General features: G+C 58.1%; 1 protein-coding gene across 1 annotated transcript in view; it reads left to right on the forward strand.

The window, feature by feature from the left end:
• The window catches only part of LOC308632040 (obscurin-like), a gene marked incomplete at its 5' end in the record, with an annotated part of 33,015 nt that extends 18,437 nt beyond the window's left edge, over positions 1–14,578 (forward strand). The window contains 21 exons of the mRNA XM_081263694.1: positions 815–893; positions 1,143–1,261; positions 1,529–1,726; positions 2,354–2,386; positions 2,611–2,709; positions 2,921–3,139; positions 3,567–3,627; positions 3,853–3,923; positions 4,479–4,601; positions 4,770–4,909; positions 5,440–5,640; positions 5,791–5,870; positions 6,257–6,430; positions 7,288–7,444; positions 7,831–7,947; positions 8,038–8,202; positions 8,338–8,496; positions 8,684–8,861; positions 9,324–9,421; positions 14,045–14,212; positions 14,476–14,578. Coding sequence (XP_081119820.1) covers positions 815–893; positions 1,143–1,261; positions 1,529–1,726; positions 2,354–2,386; positions 2,611–2,709; positions 2,921–3,139; positions 3,567–3,627; positions 3,853–3,923; positions 4,479–4,601; positions 4,770–4,909; positions 5,440–5,640; positions 5,791–5,870; positions 6,257–6,430; positions 7,288–7,444; positions 7,831–7,947; positions 8,038–8,202; positions 8,338–8,496; positions 8,684–8,861; positions 9,324–9,421; positions 14,045–14,128 — 2,555 coding nt within the window. The 3' untranslated portion in view covers positions 14,129–14,212; positions 14,476–14,578. The remainder of the gene's footprint in view (positions 1–814; positions 894–1,142; positions 1,262–1,528; positions 1,727–2,353; positions 2,387–2,610; positions 2,710–2,920; positions 3,140–3,566; positions 3,628–3,852; positions 3,924–4,478; positions 4,602–4,769; positions 4,910–5,439; positions 5,641–5,790; positions 5,871–6,256; positions 6,431–7,287; positions 7,445–7,830; positions 7,948–8,037; positions 8,203–8,337; positions 8,497–8,683; positions 8,862–9,323; positions 9,422–14,044; positions 14,213–14,475) is intronic.
• Positions 14,579–18,709: the final 4,131 nt, after the last annotated feature.

Genomic DNA, 18,709 nt, shown 5'->3' on the forward strand with positions numbered 1-18,709 from the left:
TTCCTGATTCCTGACTGCATCAGAGGCATGACCTCGGTCTTTCCCTTTCTTGGCCATGTACTTGGGGGCACCGTGTCTGGCCTGATGAAGGCTAGGGTCTCTGCTCTTTCTTGACTGCTTGGGCTTCGCCACACTTATGCAAGTGCTGCCTGAATGTGAGTCATAAAGACTCACATGTGTGCTTTCTTCTGGAAACTTGGTGGTAGCTCTTAAGTTGAGGTCTTTGATTCCCTTGGGGGGAATTTGTGAGTGTGAGGTAAGGCTTCAAGTTCACTCTTGCTCAACACCATTTGTAAAAGACTATTTTCTTCCATTTTGTTGTCTAAGAAATCTTTTAAAGTCCCCCAATTTTACCTGAACGTCACTGAGAACGTGGCAAGAAGGGCCAGGGGTCTCAGCTGCCATTCAGCTCCCACTGGCCCTAGGCCCAGGGCCACACCTCCCAACCATCCTGCTGGGGTAGTGTCTCAGCATGGGCACTCTGGGGACTCTCGCTTGGCCCACAGTGGTGGAAGTCCAGCTTGTTGCCCCTTCTTGGTCAGAAATCCAAGTCTCTTTCTCTTGGTTTTGAGGCTTGTGTCTCCAACCTCTCGTGCCCTGGTAGGATGGAACCAGAAGGTTCTGCCACTGTCCCTGTCTGCTGTTCCTGGAGACTCAGGTCATATGACGTTTTGTGCTGGGCCTAAGAGGCTTGCAGTTAGTTATGGGTGTGGAAGAACGAGGCTGGGAACAGCAGGGGTGGGCAGGCCCAGGAGGGCGCGTCCCCCTGAAATCCCAAAGTCCTGAGCCTCCTCCACTCACTTTTCCTCCCCAGTGACCAGCACAGACTACGACACTGCCGCAGACGCCACGGAGACCTCATCCTACTTCAGTGCCCAGGGATACCTGTCTAGGTGGGGCCACACAGACAGCGGCCCAGGGCCTCCCGGGAAGTGGTGATCTGGGCTGGGTGGCTTAGATTGACTTTCCCAAGCCTGCAGCTTTCAGTCAGACCCTGGCCGTTTCTGTCCCTCTGCCCCTCCACTCAGCAGACAGGGAACCTCAAACCCATCCACCTCTGACCTTCACCCCGTGGGCCCTCCCGCCTGGACCCTCAGCCTGCTCCACTTTATGGCTACCCCCTTATTTGTCTTTTTTGCCAGCCGGGAGCAAGAGGGAACCGAATCAGATGAGGGGCAGCTGCCCCAGGTGGTGGAGGAGCTGAGGGACCTCCAGGTGGCCCCTGGTACATGCCTGGCCAAATTTCAGCTCAAGGTGAAAGGTAGGGTGCTGGGGAGTGGGCACCGTAGCTGGAGGGAGGCCAGGAGCTGTCTCCCGTTGGTTACACATGGGAAGGGCCTGACCAGTGGAGGTCAGGAGGTCATGTGTGCCTGCTGCTGGGCAACAGGAGGCTGCCACCCCACCCCCACACCAGAGGCTGGCTGGCCTCTGAGCAACCTCTTTTCTGGGCCTTTGTCTGTCTCCCATCGAAAGAGTATAGTGCCCATTGAGAATGGTCCTGTGCTGACCACTCTCCTCCATGGGGTAGGCTACCCAGTCCCCAGATTGTACTGGTTCAAAGACGGCCAGCCCCTGTCTACATCAGCCCACATTCGCATGGCTGACAAGAAGACACTGCACACCCTGGAGATCGTCTCTGTCACCCGGGAGGACGCTGGCCAGTATGCGGCCTATATCAGCAATGCTGTTGGTGCTGCCTACTCATCTGCCCGGCTGCTGGTCCGAGGTGTGTGCCCTGAAGGAGTGAGCAGTGCCACATGTACTGCATGCCAGGCCCCATCAGGCTGGGCCCAGCCCATTGCCCCTATGCACAGTGGCACAGATGGCAGAATTGCCCCACAGGAGCGGGTGCCCAGTGGGGCTTGGACACCCTGAGTGATGAGCAGGCTCTTGGGGGAAGCAGATGAACACTGGGCCCAGCAGACCCGCACAAAGCCCCAGTGGCAGCTCTGACAAGAAAACTCCTGTGTCCTTATTTTCCCAAACGTTCTGAGCACTGACAGCTGACTCCCAGTTTGACCCATACTGGTCCTGCGGATAGACTGTTGCTGGGTCCTCCTCCTGCCTCTCAGGGTGGAGCCCCAACTGCCATCTCCCAGTGCCCATGTGGTTCCAGGCAGGGCCCCAGACTCCCAGTGGGCACAGGGAGGGTGGGGATGTCACACGGATGTACACTGGAGTGTGAGTTCTTTGGCCTCTTGGCCAAGGTTTCAGGCAGGGTAATGGACCTTTGACCATGGGTGGGGCCATGCCCAGGTCCCCCCACTGGGCAGTAGGACCAGGACCTTCCCACGTGTAGGGAAGCAAGGGAATCTGTCCGTGCTGCACATCTGACTCCCTCTGCACTTTTCAGGTCCTGATGAACCAGAAGAGAAGTCAGCATCAGGTGAGATGGCCCTGTGGGCAGACAGAGGCTGGGTGGATTGTGGGCATGAGGCCAGAGTGGACCAGCCCTGGGCCTGGTAGTGGTGGAGGTGCAGGAAGAGGGCTCTCTGGGGCCACAGGCACAGGCCGCAGAGAACTACCTGGGGTTCCCAGAACAAGGACATCAGGACATGGGAGCTGAAGGAGGGGTGCCGGGTGTCCCCATGGCTGTCCTTGCTCTCCCAGATGTGTGTGAGCAGTTGGTGCCACCCCACATCCTGGAGAGGTTCACCCCCAAGAAAGTGAAGAGGGGCTCCAGCATCACATTCTCGGCGAAGGTGGAAGGTGGGCATCCTCACTCCCCGGAGAAAGAGCACCCCCCCAGGGCCCCCATGCCACCCTCCCATGGGTCGCCCATGCCACCCTCCCACAGGCCACCCATGCCACCCTGCATGGCCTCCTGCTCCACCCCTCATATCACTCTGGCCAAGCACCCTCTTCTGGAGGCCCATAGCCAGTGGGACTGTGTACCCACTGAGCCCTCTCCTGCCCACAGGATGCCCAGCCCCCACCATACACTGGCTCAAGGAGGAGGCCGAGAGAGGCGTTCTGTGGATTGGCCCCAACACCCCAGGCTACACTATGGCCAGCTCTGCCCAGCAGCACAGCCTGGTCCTGCTAGATGTGGGCCGGCAACACCAGGGCACCTACACGTGCATTGCCACCAACGCCGCTGGCCAGGCCCTCTGCTCTGCCAGCCTGCATGTCTCAGGCCGTGAGTAGGGAGCCTGGGTGTGGTGAGGAACCAGCTTGGGATGTATGGCCTTCACCCACCTGTGATCCTTCTCCTGCAGAGCCCAAGAGCAGTCTGGGCCCAGTGGTGCAGGCCAGTTTGGCCTGGAACCTCAGCTCTGCCTGCATGGTGTACAGATGGCCTGCGGGCCCTGCCCAGAGCCCTCTGTTCAGCCCCTCTGAGGGATGGTGCTTGGAGGGCAGGCCTGTCCCCCAACCCCATGGGTGACCAAGTGCTGAGAGTGGACAGGGAGGTGGGCTTAGGCATAGACCCTTGCCAGGGCTTCTTAGGGACAGTGCAGGCAGGGCCCCCAGGGTGGTCTAGATGTCCTGGGTAGGGGTCCCAGCCCAGGACTCAAGGTGTCGGAGTACAGGACTGGTCCTGACAGCTCCCCTGGATCTCTGGACAGTGCCCAAGGAGGAGGAGCAGGAGAAGATGAAGGAGGCTCTCATTTCTACCTTCCTACAGGGGTGAGTGGGTGCCCTGACTGACTTACCCAGGGGGCTAGGGTGGTGTAGCCCTGTGGGTGGCCACCCCCTTCCCTGTGCAGCTTCTCCACACTGTAAAATGAAGTTTTTATGGGCCCCGTCTGGTGTGGAGCCCTTGATTGTGGTGTCCTGGCCCCTAGGCCCCCTCTGTGGGGAGCAGAGTGGTGGGTCCAAGCTGGGCTTGCAGGACACCCCTCCTCCCCTCAGGACCACCCAAGCCATCTCAGCACAGATGTCAGAGTCTGCTGGTCTCACCGGCCTTGCTGGGCAGAGGAAAGGTATGTCCGGGTTGGGTGCAGGGGGTGCCGCCCTTTGGACCTGAGCAGCCTGGGCTCTGGGCAGGTCCCTGCCCTCTCATGGCCAGCTCCCAGCTCTGGTTGGAGTCAGAGCTGTTCTGACCTCTGTGGTCAGGGGGCCCAGGCCCAGTGGGCTATGTGGAGGTTTGGGTTCCAGATGTTAAGAAGAGCCACAAAGTCACCTCGGCCCCCACAGCCCCAACCCCGCCTCAAGCCTGATGCCAGGCTGGACCCTGCCCAGCGCTGTCCTCAGCTCCCTCACCATCTGCCTGTAGCCCTGCCTGCCACCTGCTGCCTCTTAGCTGTGCTTGCCGTTCTCTGGCCACTTGCTGCCTCTTCTGTCCAGACCCGCTCCCTTCATTCTCATCCCTGGTCACAGGCTCTGCATCCTGCTGACCTCACTGGTCTCTTCCTGCTGGCACCACCTCATGGTCTCCCTGCCAGGGCCTGGCCTCCTGCTCACCGTCAGCCCCTAGGAGAATTGCAGTGAACTTTTGGGGGAAGCATGACCCCACAGTGTTGCGTTTGTTCCCCCAGGGGAGGCCCTGGTAGCTGAGGAGGCCCATGGCCACCTGTCCCTCGCTAAGGTGGGCACAGAGGAATTCCTACAGAAACTCACCTCCCAGATCACTGAGATGGTGTCGGCCAAGATCACACAGGGTGAGGGGGCCAGGATGGGCATCCAGGGTCCCCAGGGGAGGCTGGGACCCTGTGTCCTCGCATGGGGCCTAGCTAGGACTCTGCGCCTGGGAGCCCTGGAGACTGGCTGGGTGGTAGGCAGTAGGGGGACAGCCTTCCAGGGACATCACAACCCTTGTGTTCACCCAGCCAAGCTGCAGGTGCCTGGAGGTGACAGTGATGAGGAGTCCAAGACTCCGTCTGCCTCCCCCCGGCATGGCCGGTCGCGGCCCTCTTCCAGCGTCCAGGAGTCATCCTCGGAGTCAGAGGATGGGGACTCCCGAGGAGAGGTGGGTGGGCTGGGACCCTTGGGAACAGGGCTGAAGAGACGATGGGAGGCTGCAAGGGCCTGGTGCTACCAAGGGAGGGGCATCACCCCCAGAGACACCAAGGGACACCAGAGGTTGGAGCAGAGGGCAGGGTCTCTGCACGTGGGTTCCTGCAGAGCACTACCTCTGATGTCCCTCTCACTGCCATCTGTGGAGAGTGCACCTTTGCCTCCAGAGCCCACCACCTCTTGGGTTGCAGGGGGCAGTGGGCAGCAAGGCGCTGTGAGCAACCACAGTCTAGGCGCCCATCCACGTGGGCAGGAGCCAGCCCTCTCACTGCCATCTGTGCAGAGTGACCCTGGGGGCTCCTGCCCTGTGGCCCTGGACTGGGTACCTCCTCGGCCCCTGGACTCAGCACCCTCCCCTCTGTGCTCTTGGGGGTTTTAGGGGGTTGGGAGAACCTCTCCCTCCTCAGAGGTGGGGGGCCATGGGGGGCCTTGGCAGGCCTCACCCCTCTGGCCCCAGGATTTAGGCCCATTTCTCTTTATCAGATCTTTGATATCTACGTGGCCACGGCCGACCACCTACCCCTGGGGGCTGAGCAGGATGTCATCACACTGCGGGAAGGCCAGTATGTGGAGGTCTTGGACTCAGCCCACCCGCTGCGCTGGCTTGTGCGCACCAAGCCCACCAAGTCCAGCCCCTCCAGGCAAGGCTGGGTGTCACCAGCCTACCTGGACAAGAGGCTCAAGGTATGGTAGTCCGGAGCTGGGGGAGGGTGCCAAGGCCCTGGGATCCTGGCCCTTCGCCAGAGAACCCTGGAAGTAAGGGACAGGAGCCCGGTGGCCACAGAGGAGGTGGAACAAACTGGTGCCCTGGGACAAACTCCTGTTTCTCAACAGCTGTCTCCTGAGTGGGGGCCCAGTGAGGCCCCCGAATTCCCCGAGGCCGTGTCCGAGGATGAGTACAAGACCAGGCTGAGGTATGTGTTGGGGAGGGTTGAGGGTGGAGCCACAGCTGGCTGCTGGGCCTCAAGGGCCAGCTGGCGTTCTGCCCTGCTTCTTCATGGGGGACCTGTGCTTGCTGAAGCTGTGTGAGCCTCCTTAGGTCACGGTCCTGCCCCTGGTGTCTGCAGCTGTGCCCTCCCAGAGCCTCGTGCGGGAGGGCTTCCTGGGGAAGAAGTGGTGCCCTTGCTCCACCACCTACCCACTTTCTGAAGCTTGGTGACAGGCTCCTGATCACAGGAACCCCGTTTAACTGCAGTGCAAGGGAGCAAGCTCTCCATGTGTCCCTAGTCCCCATGTGGAGACTAGGGACAGTGGGAGCAGGGCAGCTGCTGGGCACCCCCTGATGCCACTCTTCCGCCAGCTCTGTCATCCAGGAGCTGCTGAGCTCAGAGCAGACCTTCGTGGGTGAGCTTCAGTTCCTCCAAAGCCACTACATACAGCAACTGGACCGTGCTCCCCGAGCACCAGCAGCCGTGGCCAGCCAGAAGGCAGTCATTTTTCGCAATGTGCAGGACATCAGTCGCTTCCACAGCAGGTAGGCAAGGCCACACACATGCATGTGAGGTGCACGCACAGCTGTGGGTCAGGCCTCGTGGAGGGTGACACTCAGCAGCTGGGGTAGGAACTCGATTTACCCATGGGCACATCCCACTTGTGTGATGCCCCAGTGACAGACGCTCGCCATATGGGTTGAAGGCTGCAGAATACCTGCCACCCATGAGCACTCACACAGGCCCATGTGCATGCACATGAATGTACACGGGCACATGGGAAGTCCCATGTGCACACCACATATGCTCACGCACCCAGCCTCAAATGTGCGTGCACATGTGCTTGATATGTGTGTGCACATAGTGTACATGTGTGCACACATACATATGTGAATCCTGTACAAAAATGTGCATACATGCTGGATACACATAGATATGTGCACTCACATGCATGCTGATCTCCATGCACGTGCACTCTTGCACACTCACACAAGCATTTGAGTGCATGTGTGTGCCATGTGCACATCCACAGACACATTCAGGCAAACACATGCACACATATTATACACACATGCCACACATGCATGGTCACATCTGCACACTTGTGTATACATGCACAGTCACATGCATGCACACATGCACCCACACACGTGCACATGTACATGCATGTACCCACATATACATGCTCACATACTACACATCTGCACACTCGTGGGCAAGTGTACATACCCATGCACTTCTGTACGTGCCCACGTGTCTGCACACCCAGCTTAGTATACTCAATCTCACAGGCCCAGAACCCACTCCTGGGCAAGAACCATAGCCTCTCAAGGAGAGGGCCCAGGACTGGGCTATGAGCTGTGCCTGACCCTGTCCCTGACCCTGTCCCTCTCTGTGGCAGCTTCTTGCAGGACCTGCAGCGCTGTGACACAGATGACGATGTGGCCATGTGCTTCATCAAGAACCAGGAAGCCTTTGAGAAGTACCTGGAGTTCCTGGTGGGCCGTGTGCAGGCAGAGTCTGTGGTTGTCAGCACGCCCGTCCAGGAGTTCTACAAGGTGCCTGTGCCTGGCTCCATGGAGTTGGCCACCGGGCTCCTCCCTGGCTGCTCCCAGGCCTAGTGCTGGCCTTGACTCCCACCAGAAAACTCACTGACCTGAAAGTCCCCTGAGGCTTAGCCCTTGTCTGTGCTCATGGCCTTAGTTCATATTCCCTAATTTCTTCCCCCACAGTCCCCAGGGCCCCTTGAGCCTTGTAGCTCTGTGCTCCTGGGCTGGCCACTTCACTGCCCAAGTTCTGTGCATGCCTCCGGCTAGATGGTAACACAGCCATTGTCCAGGTTCAGGGCCAGGTGTGAGAGTGCCCCTGAGATGTCCTCTACTGTCAGGATGCCCTAACTGGGGCTGTGCTTTCTTGCCCGAAACCCGCCCTGTGGTGCCTACAGAAATGCGCTGAGGAAATGCTGTCCGCTGGGGACCCCTCGCAGCCACCCCCACCCCCACTGCAGCACTACCTGGAGCAGCCGGTGGAGTGGGTGCAGAAGTACCAGGCTCTGCTCAAGGTGGGAAGCCCTGTCCTGCCCCAGCCTTGAATATCCAGGCCAGGCCTTGGGGCTGAAGCCGTCTGGGTCCTGACCCTTGGTCCGCCTCAGGAGCTGATCCGCAACAAGGCCCGGAACCGGCAGAACTGCGCCCTTCTGGAGCAGGCCTACGCAGTCGTGTCAGCGCTGCCCCAGCGTGCTGAGAACAAGCTGCATGTGTCCCTCATGGAGAACTACCCCGGCACCCTGGAGGCCCTGGGGGAGCCCATCCGCCAGGTGGGGGGACTTGCGTCTGCTGCCATGTGGTGGGGTGTGGCTTTTGTGGGTGCTGGGCTCATAGATGACCCTGGGGTCTGCGCCCAGGGATGGGGCCAGGCAACCACAGTCCAACCACATCTACTCATACCCCAGGGCCACTTCATTGTGTGGGAGGGCGCACCAGGGGCCCGCATGCCTTGGAAGGGCCACAATCGCCATGTCTTCCTGTTTCGGAACCACCTGGTGATCTGCAAGCCCCGACGAGACTCGCGCACCGACACCTTCAGCTATGTGTTCCGGAATATGATGAAGGTCTGTGGTGCCAGGGGCTGGGGGTGTCATGCAGGCCAGTGGAGGTTTCCCTGTTCCTGGGCTCCAGGGTGGCCACTGGAGCAGAACTTGCCATTGTTCTGGGGTGACCTGGGCATGGCCCTACTGGACCCTGTCTGTCTGGGGATGCTTAGCTCTGTCCTCCCACTAATGTTGCACCCCTCAACAGTTAAGCAGCATCGACTTGAACGACCAGGTGGAAGGAGACGACCGTGCCTTCGAGGTGTGGCATGAGCGGGAGGACTCTGTGCGCAAGTACCTGCTGCAGGCGCGCACAGTCATCATCAAGCACTCCTGGGTGAAGGAGATCAGCGGCATCCAGCAGCGCCTGGCCCTGCCTGTGTGGCGTGAGTGTCCCTGGTGCTGTGCTGGGGTGGGGACCTGAACATCACTTAGATGCCCAGAGGGCTGCACCCAGGCCGGGCACGTGGGCATGGGTTGTTTTTTGCACTGGTGGCTTGGTTCTCCCCTTGTTCAGATCTAGCTGAGGGACTGGTGGCTTTGGCCTCCCAGGGAGCCCCAGAGCAGGTGTTGAGCTGATCCTAACTCAAATGGGGGACACAAAGGGATGTAGTGGGGACACGGCATAGCTCCAGACTTGGGGTATCTGACCAGGTCATGTTTGGGTGTGATGGTCTTGCACCTTGGTCTGTCCCTGCCTCGTGCAGCCACACCCAGCTTAGTCAGTAACCAGGCCCTTGGATGTGGGGCCACTGCTGTTGTTGGGGGCAATTTGCCAGGGTGCACCCAGGGGACATAGGCCTGACATCCCACCCTCAGAGTCCTCAGACCCCCACATGTGTCCTCAGGTCCTCCGGAATTTGAAGAGGAACTGGCTGACTACACGGCTGAGCTGGGGGAAACTGTAAAGCTGGCACACCCAAGCCTATTGTCAGCTGGTACAAAGGTACCTGCCAGGGCCTACAGACTGATCCTTCACAGGAACCCCCACCAGGGGTGGGCCGCACGGGGGCTGAGGACAGCATGGGGTCTGGTCAGTGGGCTGGGCATGGGGAACAAGAGACAGTCCAGGCCTGTTCAAGGGCAAACATCCTGGGGATGGACAGTGAACAGGTGGTGCCATGGCCACCCTGGGGAATGAGCAGGGTGAGGAGTCAGCACAGGGCCGAGACAGACATGCCTGAGGGCAGCCGAGAGAGCACCAGGACCACAGAGGGGGCCACAGGCAGGCACCTGGGTGCAGGAGAGGCCTGTGAGCTTAATGGGCCAGGAAGGGTGCTGATCACACTGCACCTTCAGGGTCACGGAGCACAGGCCTTACATGGCTCAGGGATGGGAGCTGCCAAGGTCAAGGGAGGTCAGGTGTCTCCCAGGCCTGTCTCAATTGACACTGCCACAGGATTGGGGTCCTGAGACCATCCTCACTTCCTGCACCACCATAGGCTTGGGGTCCTGAGACCACTCTCACTTCTGACGTCCAGTTCACTGGTCCCCAAGGTTGCCTTCAGGTTCAGTGATTCACCAGAAGGTCTTGGAGTTCAGAGCTATTATGCTCAGGGTTAGCATAAAGACAAGACTGCAGCCCCTGAGAAAAAAGAAGAGCACTTCGGGAGGGTCCAATGTCACCACTTATGAGCTGCCAGCCTCCCGCTCCCAGTGCAGTGAGGAAGAGCACCTTCTCCTCCCAGTGACACCTGAGAACCCAAACAGACCTATGCCAACCAGGAGGCTTAATGAGACTTGACGTCAGCATTTGTCACTGGAACTCTGTCAGACCTGCATGGCTGACCGCTCATGTGGCTGACCTCAGGCTCTAGTCCTCCTGAAGTCAAGATTAATGGCCTGAAGCCCACTATGAATCTCACATTAGCATAGAAGACAACATGGAGCTCCACTAGGAAGCTCATTGTTAGTGTAGACGCCAGTGTGGCCTGGGTCATCCATCAGGAATCTCCTCATTGGTGTAGATGCCAGTGTGGCCCAGGAATCTCGTTATTGCCATAGACACCAGCGTGGCCCTAGTCATCCACTGGGAATCTCGTCAAAGGTGTAGACACCAGCATGGCCCAGGTCACCCACAGGAATTTTGTCATTGGCATAGATGCCAGCATGGCCTGGGTCACCTACTAGGAATCTTGTTGGCGTAGATGCTGGCTTGGCCTAGAGCATCCATCAGGAATCTCATTATTGGTAGAGATGCCAGCATTGCCCTGGTCACCCACCAGGAATCTCATCATTGGCATAGAAGCCTTCGTGGCCTGGAGCATCCTCCAGGAATCTGTTCATTGGTGTAGACACAGCATGGCCTGGGTCACCTACTAGGAATCTCATCATTGGCATAGACACTGGCATGGCCTGGGTTACCTACTAGGAATCTCGTCGTTGGCATAGACACTGGCATGGCCTGGGTCACCTACTAGGGATCTCCTCAATGGCATAGACACAGAATGGCCTGAGAATCCCCCCAGGAATCTCATTGTTGGCATAGATGCTGGTGTGGCCCAGGTCACCTACTAAGAGTCTCCTCATTGGCATAGATGCCAGTATGGCACGGGTCACCCACCAGGAATCTCCTAGTTGGTGTAGAGGCTAGCATGGGCCAGAGCCTCTTCCATGAATGCCATTGTAAAATAGAGTGTCCAGTCTGGCCCTGAGCCACAAACCCCTAGGCTAGCCCATCTGTTGTGGCCCAAGGTTCCAGAAAATCCGAGGCTCTTCCCTGGCAGACTGTTCTCGGGTCCCGAGGCACCTTGCTGGTGCCAGGGATCAACATGATTCCTTTGGGCAGCACGGAGCATTGACTACATGGAAACCTCATGGTCTTGTGAGCAGCAGGGGGCATGGTTCAGATCTGTCATCTGTCACCTTGGCTGTAGTGCCAAGGGCCTGCTTAGGGACATGGCATCATGTTGGTGGTGGCCATGGTTGCATCCTGGATGCATTTTGAAGGCAGAGCCAGCCAGATTTGCTGATGGGTTGCATGGGGTGTGTGGAAGAGAGATGGCATCCAGGGAGCAGCACAGGGGTTGTGGACAGCAGAGGCCACTGGTCCTATTCACAGAGGTGGGGCAGACCCACAGGGAGGCAGGCTGGTACATCCTGAGCTGGGCAGGGAGGAAAGAAACCCAGATTTGTGAGGTTTTGAAGAATCCAGGTGCCCATTGGGCTCCAGGTGGTTATGGAGGGGATAGCTTGAGAATAAATCTAGAGCTTAGGAGAGATGTCTGGCTGGAGGTGAGAGATGGCAGGCAGGTCCTTGGCATACAGTGTGTCTGAAACTATGGGTCAGGTCTAGTGCACAGCCCTCAAAACAATTCCAGCAGCTCAGGAGACTGAGACAGGAGGATGCAAGTTTAAAGCAGCCTCAGAAACCTAGCAAGGCCCTAAGCAACTTAGTAAGACCCTGTCTCTAAATAAAATGTAGAAAGGGCTGGGGATGTGATTCAGGCCCTTGGGTTCAATCCCTGATGAGAGAGAGAGAGAGAGAGAGAGAGAGAGACTGAGGTCAGTTTGAATGTGGAATGAGTGTGAAGAGATGAGGTTCAGGCTTCAAGGCTTGGGATCTGGGATTCACAGAGTCAGAGAGGTGAGGAACATAAGTGAAGGGGCGGCAAGCCAGAGAGATGGGAGGGACCCCAGGAAGCTAGCGAGGAAGGGCGGCCAGGCAGAGAGGGCCCAGGAGTGCCCAGAGCTCTGGCCAGCCCCCAAAACAATGAATGAGTCCAGCTTCCCTTTCCTGGGTGATGAGGCTAGCAAGCTGCCATGTCAGTGGGCTTCAGTTTAGCTAGACCATGCGAACCCAAGCCCATGAGTGGAGACCCTTGGATCCAGATTCTCATGGAGTCAGTTGCCTTGCATCAGGGAGTGGAGTGGAGAGCGGAGCCCACCCTGCCCTTGGGGGACATCCACTCATTCAGGAAGCTCTCTTCCTTTTGATGAATGCGGCTGGGCAGCCCTTATCTCTTGTTCCTCAGGGAGTCCTATTGGCCTATCCCTGAGTGGAAGATCACAAGGCCTCACTGGGTTGGGCATCTGGTTTCCTCCAAAGCCCCACTGCATGCTGAGAGCCGATTTTCAAAAGTGGTATCTGACAGCCATGTCTGGCAGGGGATAAGTCCCAGACCCAGGGGACGCTTCACTCATCAAGGGCTCTAGCCGAGAAACGGTCTGTCTCAGGAACGTGCGACGTGTCTTGGTCTGTTTCCTGATGTGCCAACAAGACACCTGAGTCTGGGTTACTTATAAAGTGAAGAGATTGTTTGCAGATTGAAAGTCCAAAGGGCATGGTGCCATCTGGTGGGGTTCCCCTTGGTGGCCTCATGACTTCGTGGGAGTCTTGCCAGGGGAAAGGAGCAGTTGCAGTGACAGGAAGAGAGGGGCTCAGGACCAGGCTGGCTTTTATAGCAGCTTGCTGACCTCTGGAGACCAGCACCCATCCCTTCCCAAGTCAGTGCCCTCAGTGACTGATTTCAGTTCTGCCGGACCCCACCTCTCAGGAGGGCAGCGCTCCCAGGGCACCCCATTCAGAGCCACTCCATCCAGAGCTGCTGGGCTTGCATGACCTATGTATGTGCCTACCACCTGGGGCCACGGGGGCAGCAAGTGGATAGAGCTGGTGGTGATCACTCTAGCGGCCAGCTCCCTTTGGCCATTTCTGCTGGCCATACAAGGCCATCAAGTTGCGATTCATCTTCTCATTACCTTGGCCGCCTCTGTGTTATAGCAAGGCCTGGCACTTCCTCTGCCAGCCACGCAAAGGCTGGGAAGTTGGGGTGTGGCGTCCACGCTCTACTGCCAGGTCTTTGCGTGGAGCTGTCCCAGCTTAGCTGGTTAACTGTCAAACCAAATGGCCATGCCACTTGCAGCAGCCCCTGGGTCAACAAGGGCACATTGCACTAGTGGCCTCAGGAAGACCAGCAGGATGCCTGGCTCCCCCTGAGCAGAAGGCTGGTGCTAAGGGTCCACCATGTGTGAACTCAGAGTCACACGCAGTTTCAGGCCAGAGTTCAGATGCAGACATTATCGCCATGGCACCCAGAGGTCCCTGTCCACAACTGGGTGTCCTGGTGCCTGTGTCCAGCAGAGCCATGGAAATCTGAGTTCCTTCTCGAAGCCCCCTGCAGATTGGATGGGTAGAAGGGCCCTCCATCCCTCTGCATGCTGTGATGAGGGACCAGGTGTGGGTGGGAGGGAAGGGGTGTTAGGCAGTGGATTATGTAGCTGTAGGCTTGGTGGGATTGAGTGAGAATGGGCCCATAGCCAGGGAGCTGGGCATGATCAGCACATGGGAGGTCCGCAGGGAGTCACACTGGGGTGGTGGGGCTACCACGGACTTAGCTGTCCATGTGGATGTCTTCTGTCAGGTTCAGGTCTTTCCACCTGGCCCTGCCTCTAGCTAATGTCCAAGGTGGACATAGAGACACAGAGACAGAGGTCTGGGCCACACCAGAGAGAAAGAGAGAGAAACAGAGACAGACCCAGAGAGGTGCAGGCCAGCCCCAGCCTCTCATCCACCGGGGCAGGCTTACAAGGTCCCTGCTCGACGACAGCCCTCACTCCTCCCTTCTAGATGGGAAGCCAGTGGAAGTGGACCCTCACCACATCCTCATCGAAGACCCAGATGGCTCCTGCACCCTCATCTTGGACAACCTGACTGGGGTCGACTCTGGCCAGTACATGTGCTTTGCGGCCAGTGCCGCTGGCAGTGCCAGCACCCTGGGAAAGATCCTGGTGCAAGGTGAGCCTGGAGGCCCGTGGGGCAGGGAGACACCCTGACCAAGCCCACCACGTGGCTCTGGTGGATGGGTGGAAGGGCCCTCCATCCCTCTGCTTGCTGTGATGAGGGACTGGGTGTGGGTGGGAGGGAAGGGCAGGCAGGCAGGCATGTGGGGGTGGAAGCCCTATGTGGTCATGGGCTCACTTAGGGCTCAGGAAGGAATGTGGGGGCTCAGACACCCCCAGCTCCATCAGAGTGGCTCCCTGTCTCTCTCCACCCTGCAGTCCCCCCACGGTTTGTGAACAAGGTCCGGGCCTCGCCCTTTGTGGAGGGAGAGGATGCCCAGCTCACCTGCACCATTGAAGGCGCCCCACACCCTCAGACCAGGTGGGCCAGCACATGGTGGGGCAGCAGGGGAGGGGCTTCAGGCTCTTGTCTGCAACACAAGGGTTGTGCAGCTGTACGGGGCTGGGCACAGTGACTGTCTGATCACTGAAGAGAGGGCATTGTGGGGCTGAGACCCACTGGGCATGGGGCCTCTGCCACAAGATAGCATGGCCAAGCTGGATGTGGACATCCACAGGGTGGGTTCACCAAGGACTGTAGAATCTGGGCCAGGGCAGCGGGTCTGCAGCACAGGGAATGTCACACCCTGCCTCATGGACTCTTGGGACGGGTTCTAGGTGGTACAAAGATGGGGCCCTGCTGACTGCGGGCAACAAGTACCAGATGCTGAGTGAGCCCCGCAGCGGCCTGCTGGTGCTTGTGGTCAGAGCAGCTGGCAAGGATGACCTGGGACACTATGAATGCGAGGTAAGACGGGTGGGCAAGGGGCCTCATGGCCAGCTGTCCACTAGGGCTTGACAAGGGAAGGGCCTGGGCCCTTGGCACAGGCCCAGAGACACCAGGCCACTGTCACCCATCATCCCCAACCCACCACACCATGTCTGGCCTTGCTCCTCTTCCACACGAGGCTGAGCCCTGCCACCTGCCATTGTTCCCACCCTCTCAAAGAAGCCCTTTGGTTTTTGCCTTTCTAGGGAACCCAGTGCTGACCTCAACTTTCATCCATTTATGTAAAAAGTAGTGTTAGTTTCCACCTTTTCCTGGTGTCACATAGGTGGGACCCTACAGAGGGAAGAGCTGCCCTGTCCCTGTTCATTGTCCGGAGGCCCAAGGCTGGGGCTCCTGAAGGCAAGGCCCAGTCTGAGCCTCTGGTCTTCAGGGCCTGTCCTGGCACACAGTGACATTGAGCAGGTGTGTGCCCGCTACAGGGCCCCCAAGACCCCCAGGCTCCAGTCTCTGGCTCTTGTCTAGAGGCCAGCCTCCTGCATGTGGGCCCCACATGCAAGTTCCAGGAGGCAGGGAGACCCAGCCAGCTCTGCACTTCAGGGGCTCAGAGCCACACACGGCCAGCAGCCATCTGCACAGCGCAAGATGCCTGGGCGAGGCCCTGGCTGGGAGCCCTGTCCCCTTTGGGGGACACAGTCTCAGTGGGGACCTCAAACTAAAGACCACCAGAGTGGACAAGAGACAGCTAGGTCCCTTGAGGATAGGGGTCCTGAGTGGTTTCTGTCCATCCTGCAGCTGGTGAACCGGCTTGGCTCCACTCGTGGTGGTGGGGAGCTGTACATGCAGAGCCCTGTGCTGCCGGCCTGGGAGCAGCGCCACAGGGAGCAGACTGTGGCTGCCATAGAAGGTAGGTGCCACCGAGCCTGTTGCCCATGCTGCCTAGGTGGGTCCTCAGGCTTGAGCCTTGTGTCACAGCTGCACAGCCAGCCAGGACTGGGGGGCAGCAGACCCACCATGTCTCAGAGCGGGTGCACTTCCTGCAGGGGTGGCTGGGCAGGCATTTTGGGCAGATGACCTGGCTAGAAGAGGAGGCTGCGGGGAGGAGACCAGAGGCTGCAGGCCACGTGGTCTCAGAACCTGTGGGGCAGGCGGAGGTGGCCAGGAACCCGGAATGAGCGCTGGAGAGGCTGCTTTGTGGTGGGGAAGTGTGAGCCCTGCCCCTGGCCTGCAGGATAACCCCCCTCTGACCCAGGGCAGCCTTCCTGGCAGTGCTCACACAGGCCTCCTGCAGGCAGCAGCTGGGATGGGCTGCACTTCTAGAGAAGGGGGTTTCCCCCTGAGGGCAGAGGCAGGACAGTAGGACATCTGGGGAAGGGCGTCTACACTGAGGGCAGAGGGCAGGACAGTAGGACGTCTGGGGAAGGGCATCTACACTGAGGGCAGAGGCAGGACAGTAGGACATCTGGGGAAGGGCGTCTACACTGAGGGCAGAGGGCAGGACAGTAGGACGTCTGGGGAAGGGCATCTACACTGAGGGTAGAGGGCAGGACAGTAGGACATCTGGGGAAGGGGCATATACACTGAGGGCAGAGGGCAGGACAGTAGGACGTCTGGGGAAGGGCATCTACACTGAGGGCAGAGGCAGGACAGTAGGACGTCTGGGGAAGGGTGTCTCCACTGAGGGCAGAGGCAGGACAGTAGGATGTCTGGGGAAGGGGCATCTCCACTGAGGGTAGAGGGCAGGACAGTAGGACATCTGGGGAAGGGGCATATACACTGAGGGCAAAGGGCAGGACAGTAGGACGTCTGGGGAAGGGCGTCTACACTGAGGGCAGAGGACAGGACAGTAGGATGTCTGAGGAAGGGCGTCTGGGTATAAACACACTTGCCTGAGCATAGCCTGTGCAAGCAATGCACACAGATAAACACACACAAGCCTGAGCACAGCCTGTGCAAGCAATGCACATATATAAGCACACACTGCCTGAGCACAGCCTGTGCAAGCAATGCACACATATAAACACACACAAGCCTGAGCACAGCCTGTGCAAGCAATGCACACAGATAAACACACACAAGCCTGAGCACAGCCTGTGCAAGCAATGCACACATATAAGCACACACAAGCCTGAGCACAGCCTGTGCAAGCAATGCACACATATAAATGCACACACACACCTGAACACAGCCTGTGCAAGCAATGCACACATATAAACGCACACATGCCTCAGCACAGCCTGTGCAAGCAATGCACACTTATAAATGCATACCCACACGTGAGCACAGCCTGTGCAAGCAATGCACACATATAAACACACACATGCCTGAGCACAGCATGTGTAAATAATGCACACATATAAACACACACTCCTGAGCACAGCTTATGCAAGCAATGTACACATATAAACACACACATACTGCCTGAGCACAGCCTGTGCAAGCAGTGCACACATATAAGCACACACACACACTGCCTGAGCACAGCCTGTGCAAGCAATGCACACATATAAGCACACACTGCCTGAGCACAGCCTGTGCAAGCAATGCACGCATAAGTATGCACACACGCCTGAGCACAGCCTGTGCAAACAATGCACACATATAAACACACACAAGCCTGAGCACAGCCTGTGCAAACAATGCACACATATAAACGCACACACACTCCTGAACACAGCCTGTGCAAGCAATGCACACTTATAAACACACACATGCCTGGGCACAGCTTGTGCAAGCAATGCACACATATAAACACACATGCCTGAGCAAACACATGTACATGTGCTGATGTGCACATACATGTATACACACTTGTGTGTGTGAATGTGTGTGCAGCGTGTCTGAGCATGCATATGTGTGCAGACAAGTACACCTGTGTGCACATTTGTATGCAAGGTACATCCATGTGCAGGCACACAAATGTAGCCAGTGTGACCTCCAATGCACACACACACAGACAGTGTCTAACTCTTGTGCTCATCATCTGCGACAAGCTTGAAATGCCATAAGTTGCCTAGGGAAAGCCTGTCTCAGTGTTGCAGTGCAGTGAAGCAGAAAGTCCCCTGGTCCAGAAGATGTGGGACCATGTCCCAGTACAGGCCGCTTGGCTTTGCTGGCCACCTCCTCCACCTTCCCATTGAGCAGTGAGAGGGCTGCTGAGCCTGGAGATGGCCTGCAGTAGTCAAGCCCAGGCCTGCCCAGAGGTCAAGGGAAGAGGCCTCAAGGTGGTTGGGAGTAGGTGCTGCCTGGTTCCAGATGAGTTTCATCCTCTCTGGAACTCCAGTCCCCAGCAGCAAGATGGAAACATAGGCCCCATGGGCTGGCTTTGGTAAGGGCAACAGCTGGGAAAACCAGGAAAGGCCACACAGTTGGGACAGCTGCCCTTCACACTCAGACCTCAGGCACCCACCACATGCATGGGGCTCAGATGTGCCACGTGCAGCACTCTGGTGCCCCCTCCCCTGGAGACACTCACCACATGCATGGGGTTCAGATGTCCACATTCAGGACTCTTGTATCCCTCTCCCCTGGAGACACCTTTTGGACTTGAACTCATTTTGTGGCAAAGGCATCAACCATCCTGGCCCCATTGTGGCTGGTGGCCCACTGCACGGCCACAGGCTACTCTTCCCTTTCCCTAGGCCTCAGGGCTATGTTGGGCTACATGTTTGAGGAATTCACAGGCTTATGTCAGCATGAGGAAAAGCCTGGGCCCTTTTGAGTAGG

Source organism: Spermophilus citellus (genome assembly GCF_964194105.1).
Source record: "Spermophilus citellus genome assembly, chromosome: 12".
In the NCBI taxonomy this organism is placed as follows: Eukaryota; Metazoa; Chordata; class Mammalia; order Rodentia; family Sciuridae; genus Spermophilus; species Spermophilus citellus.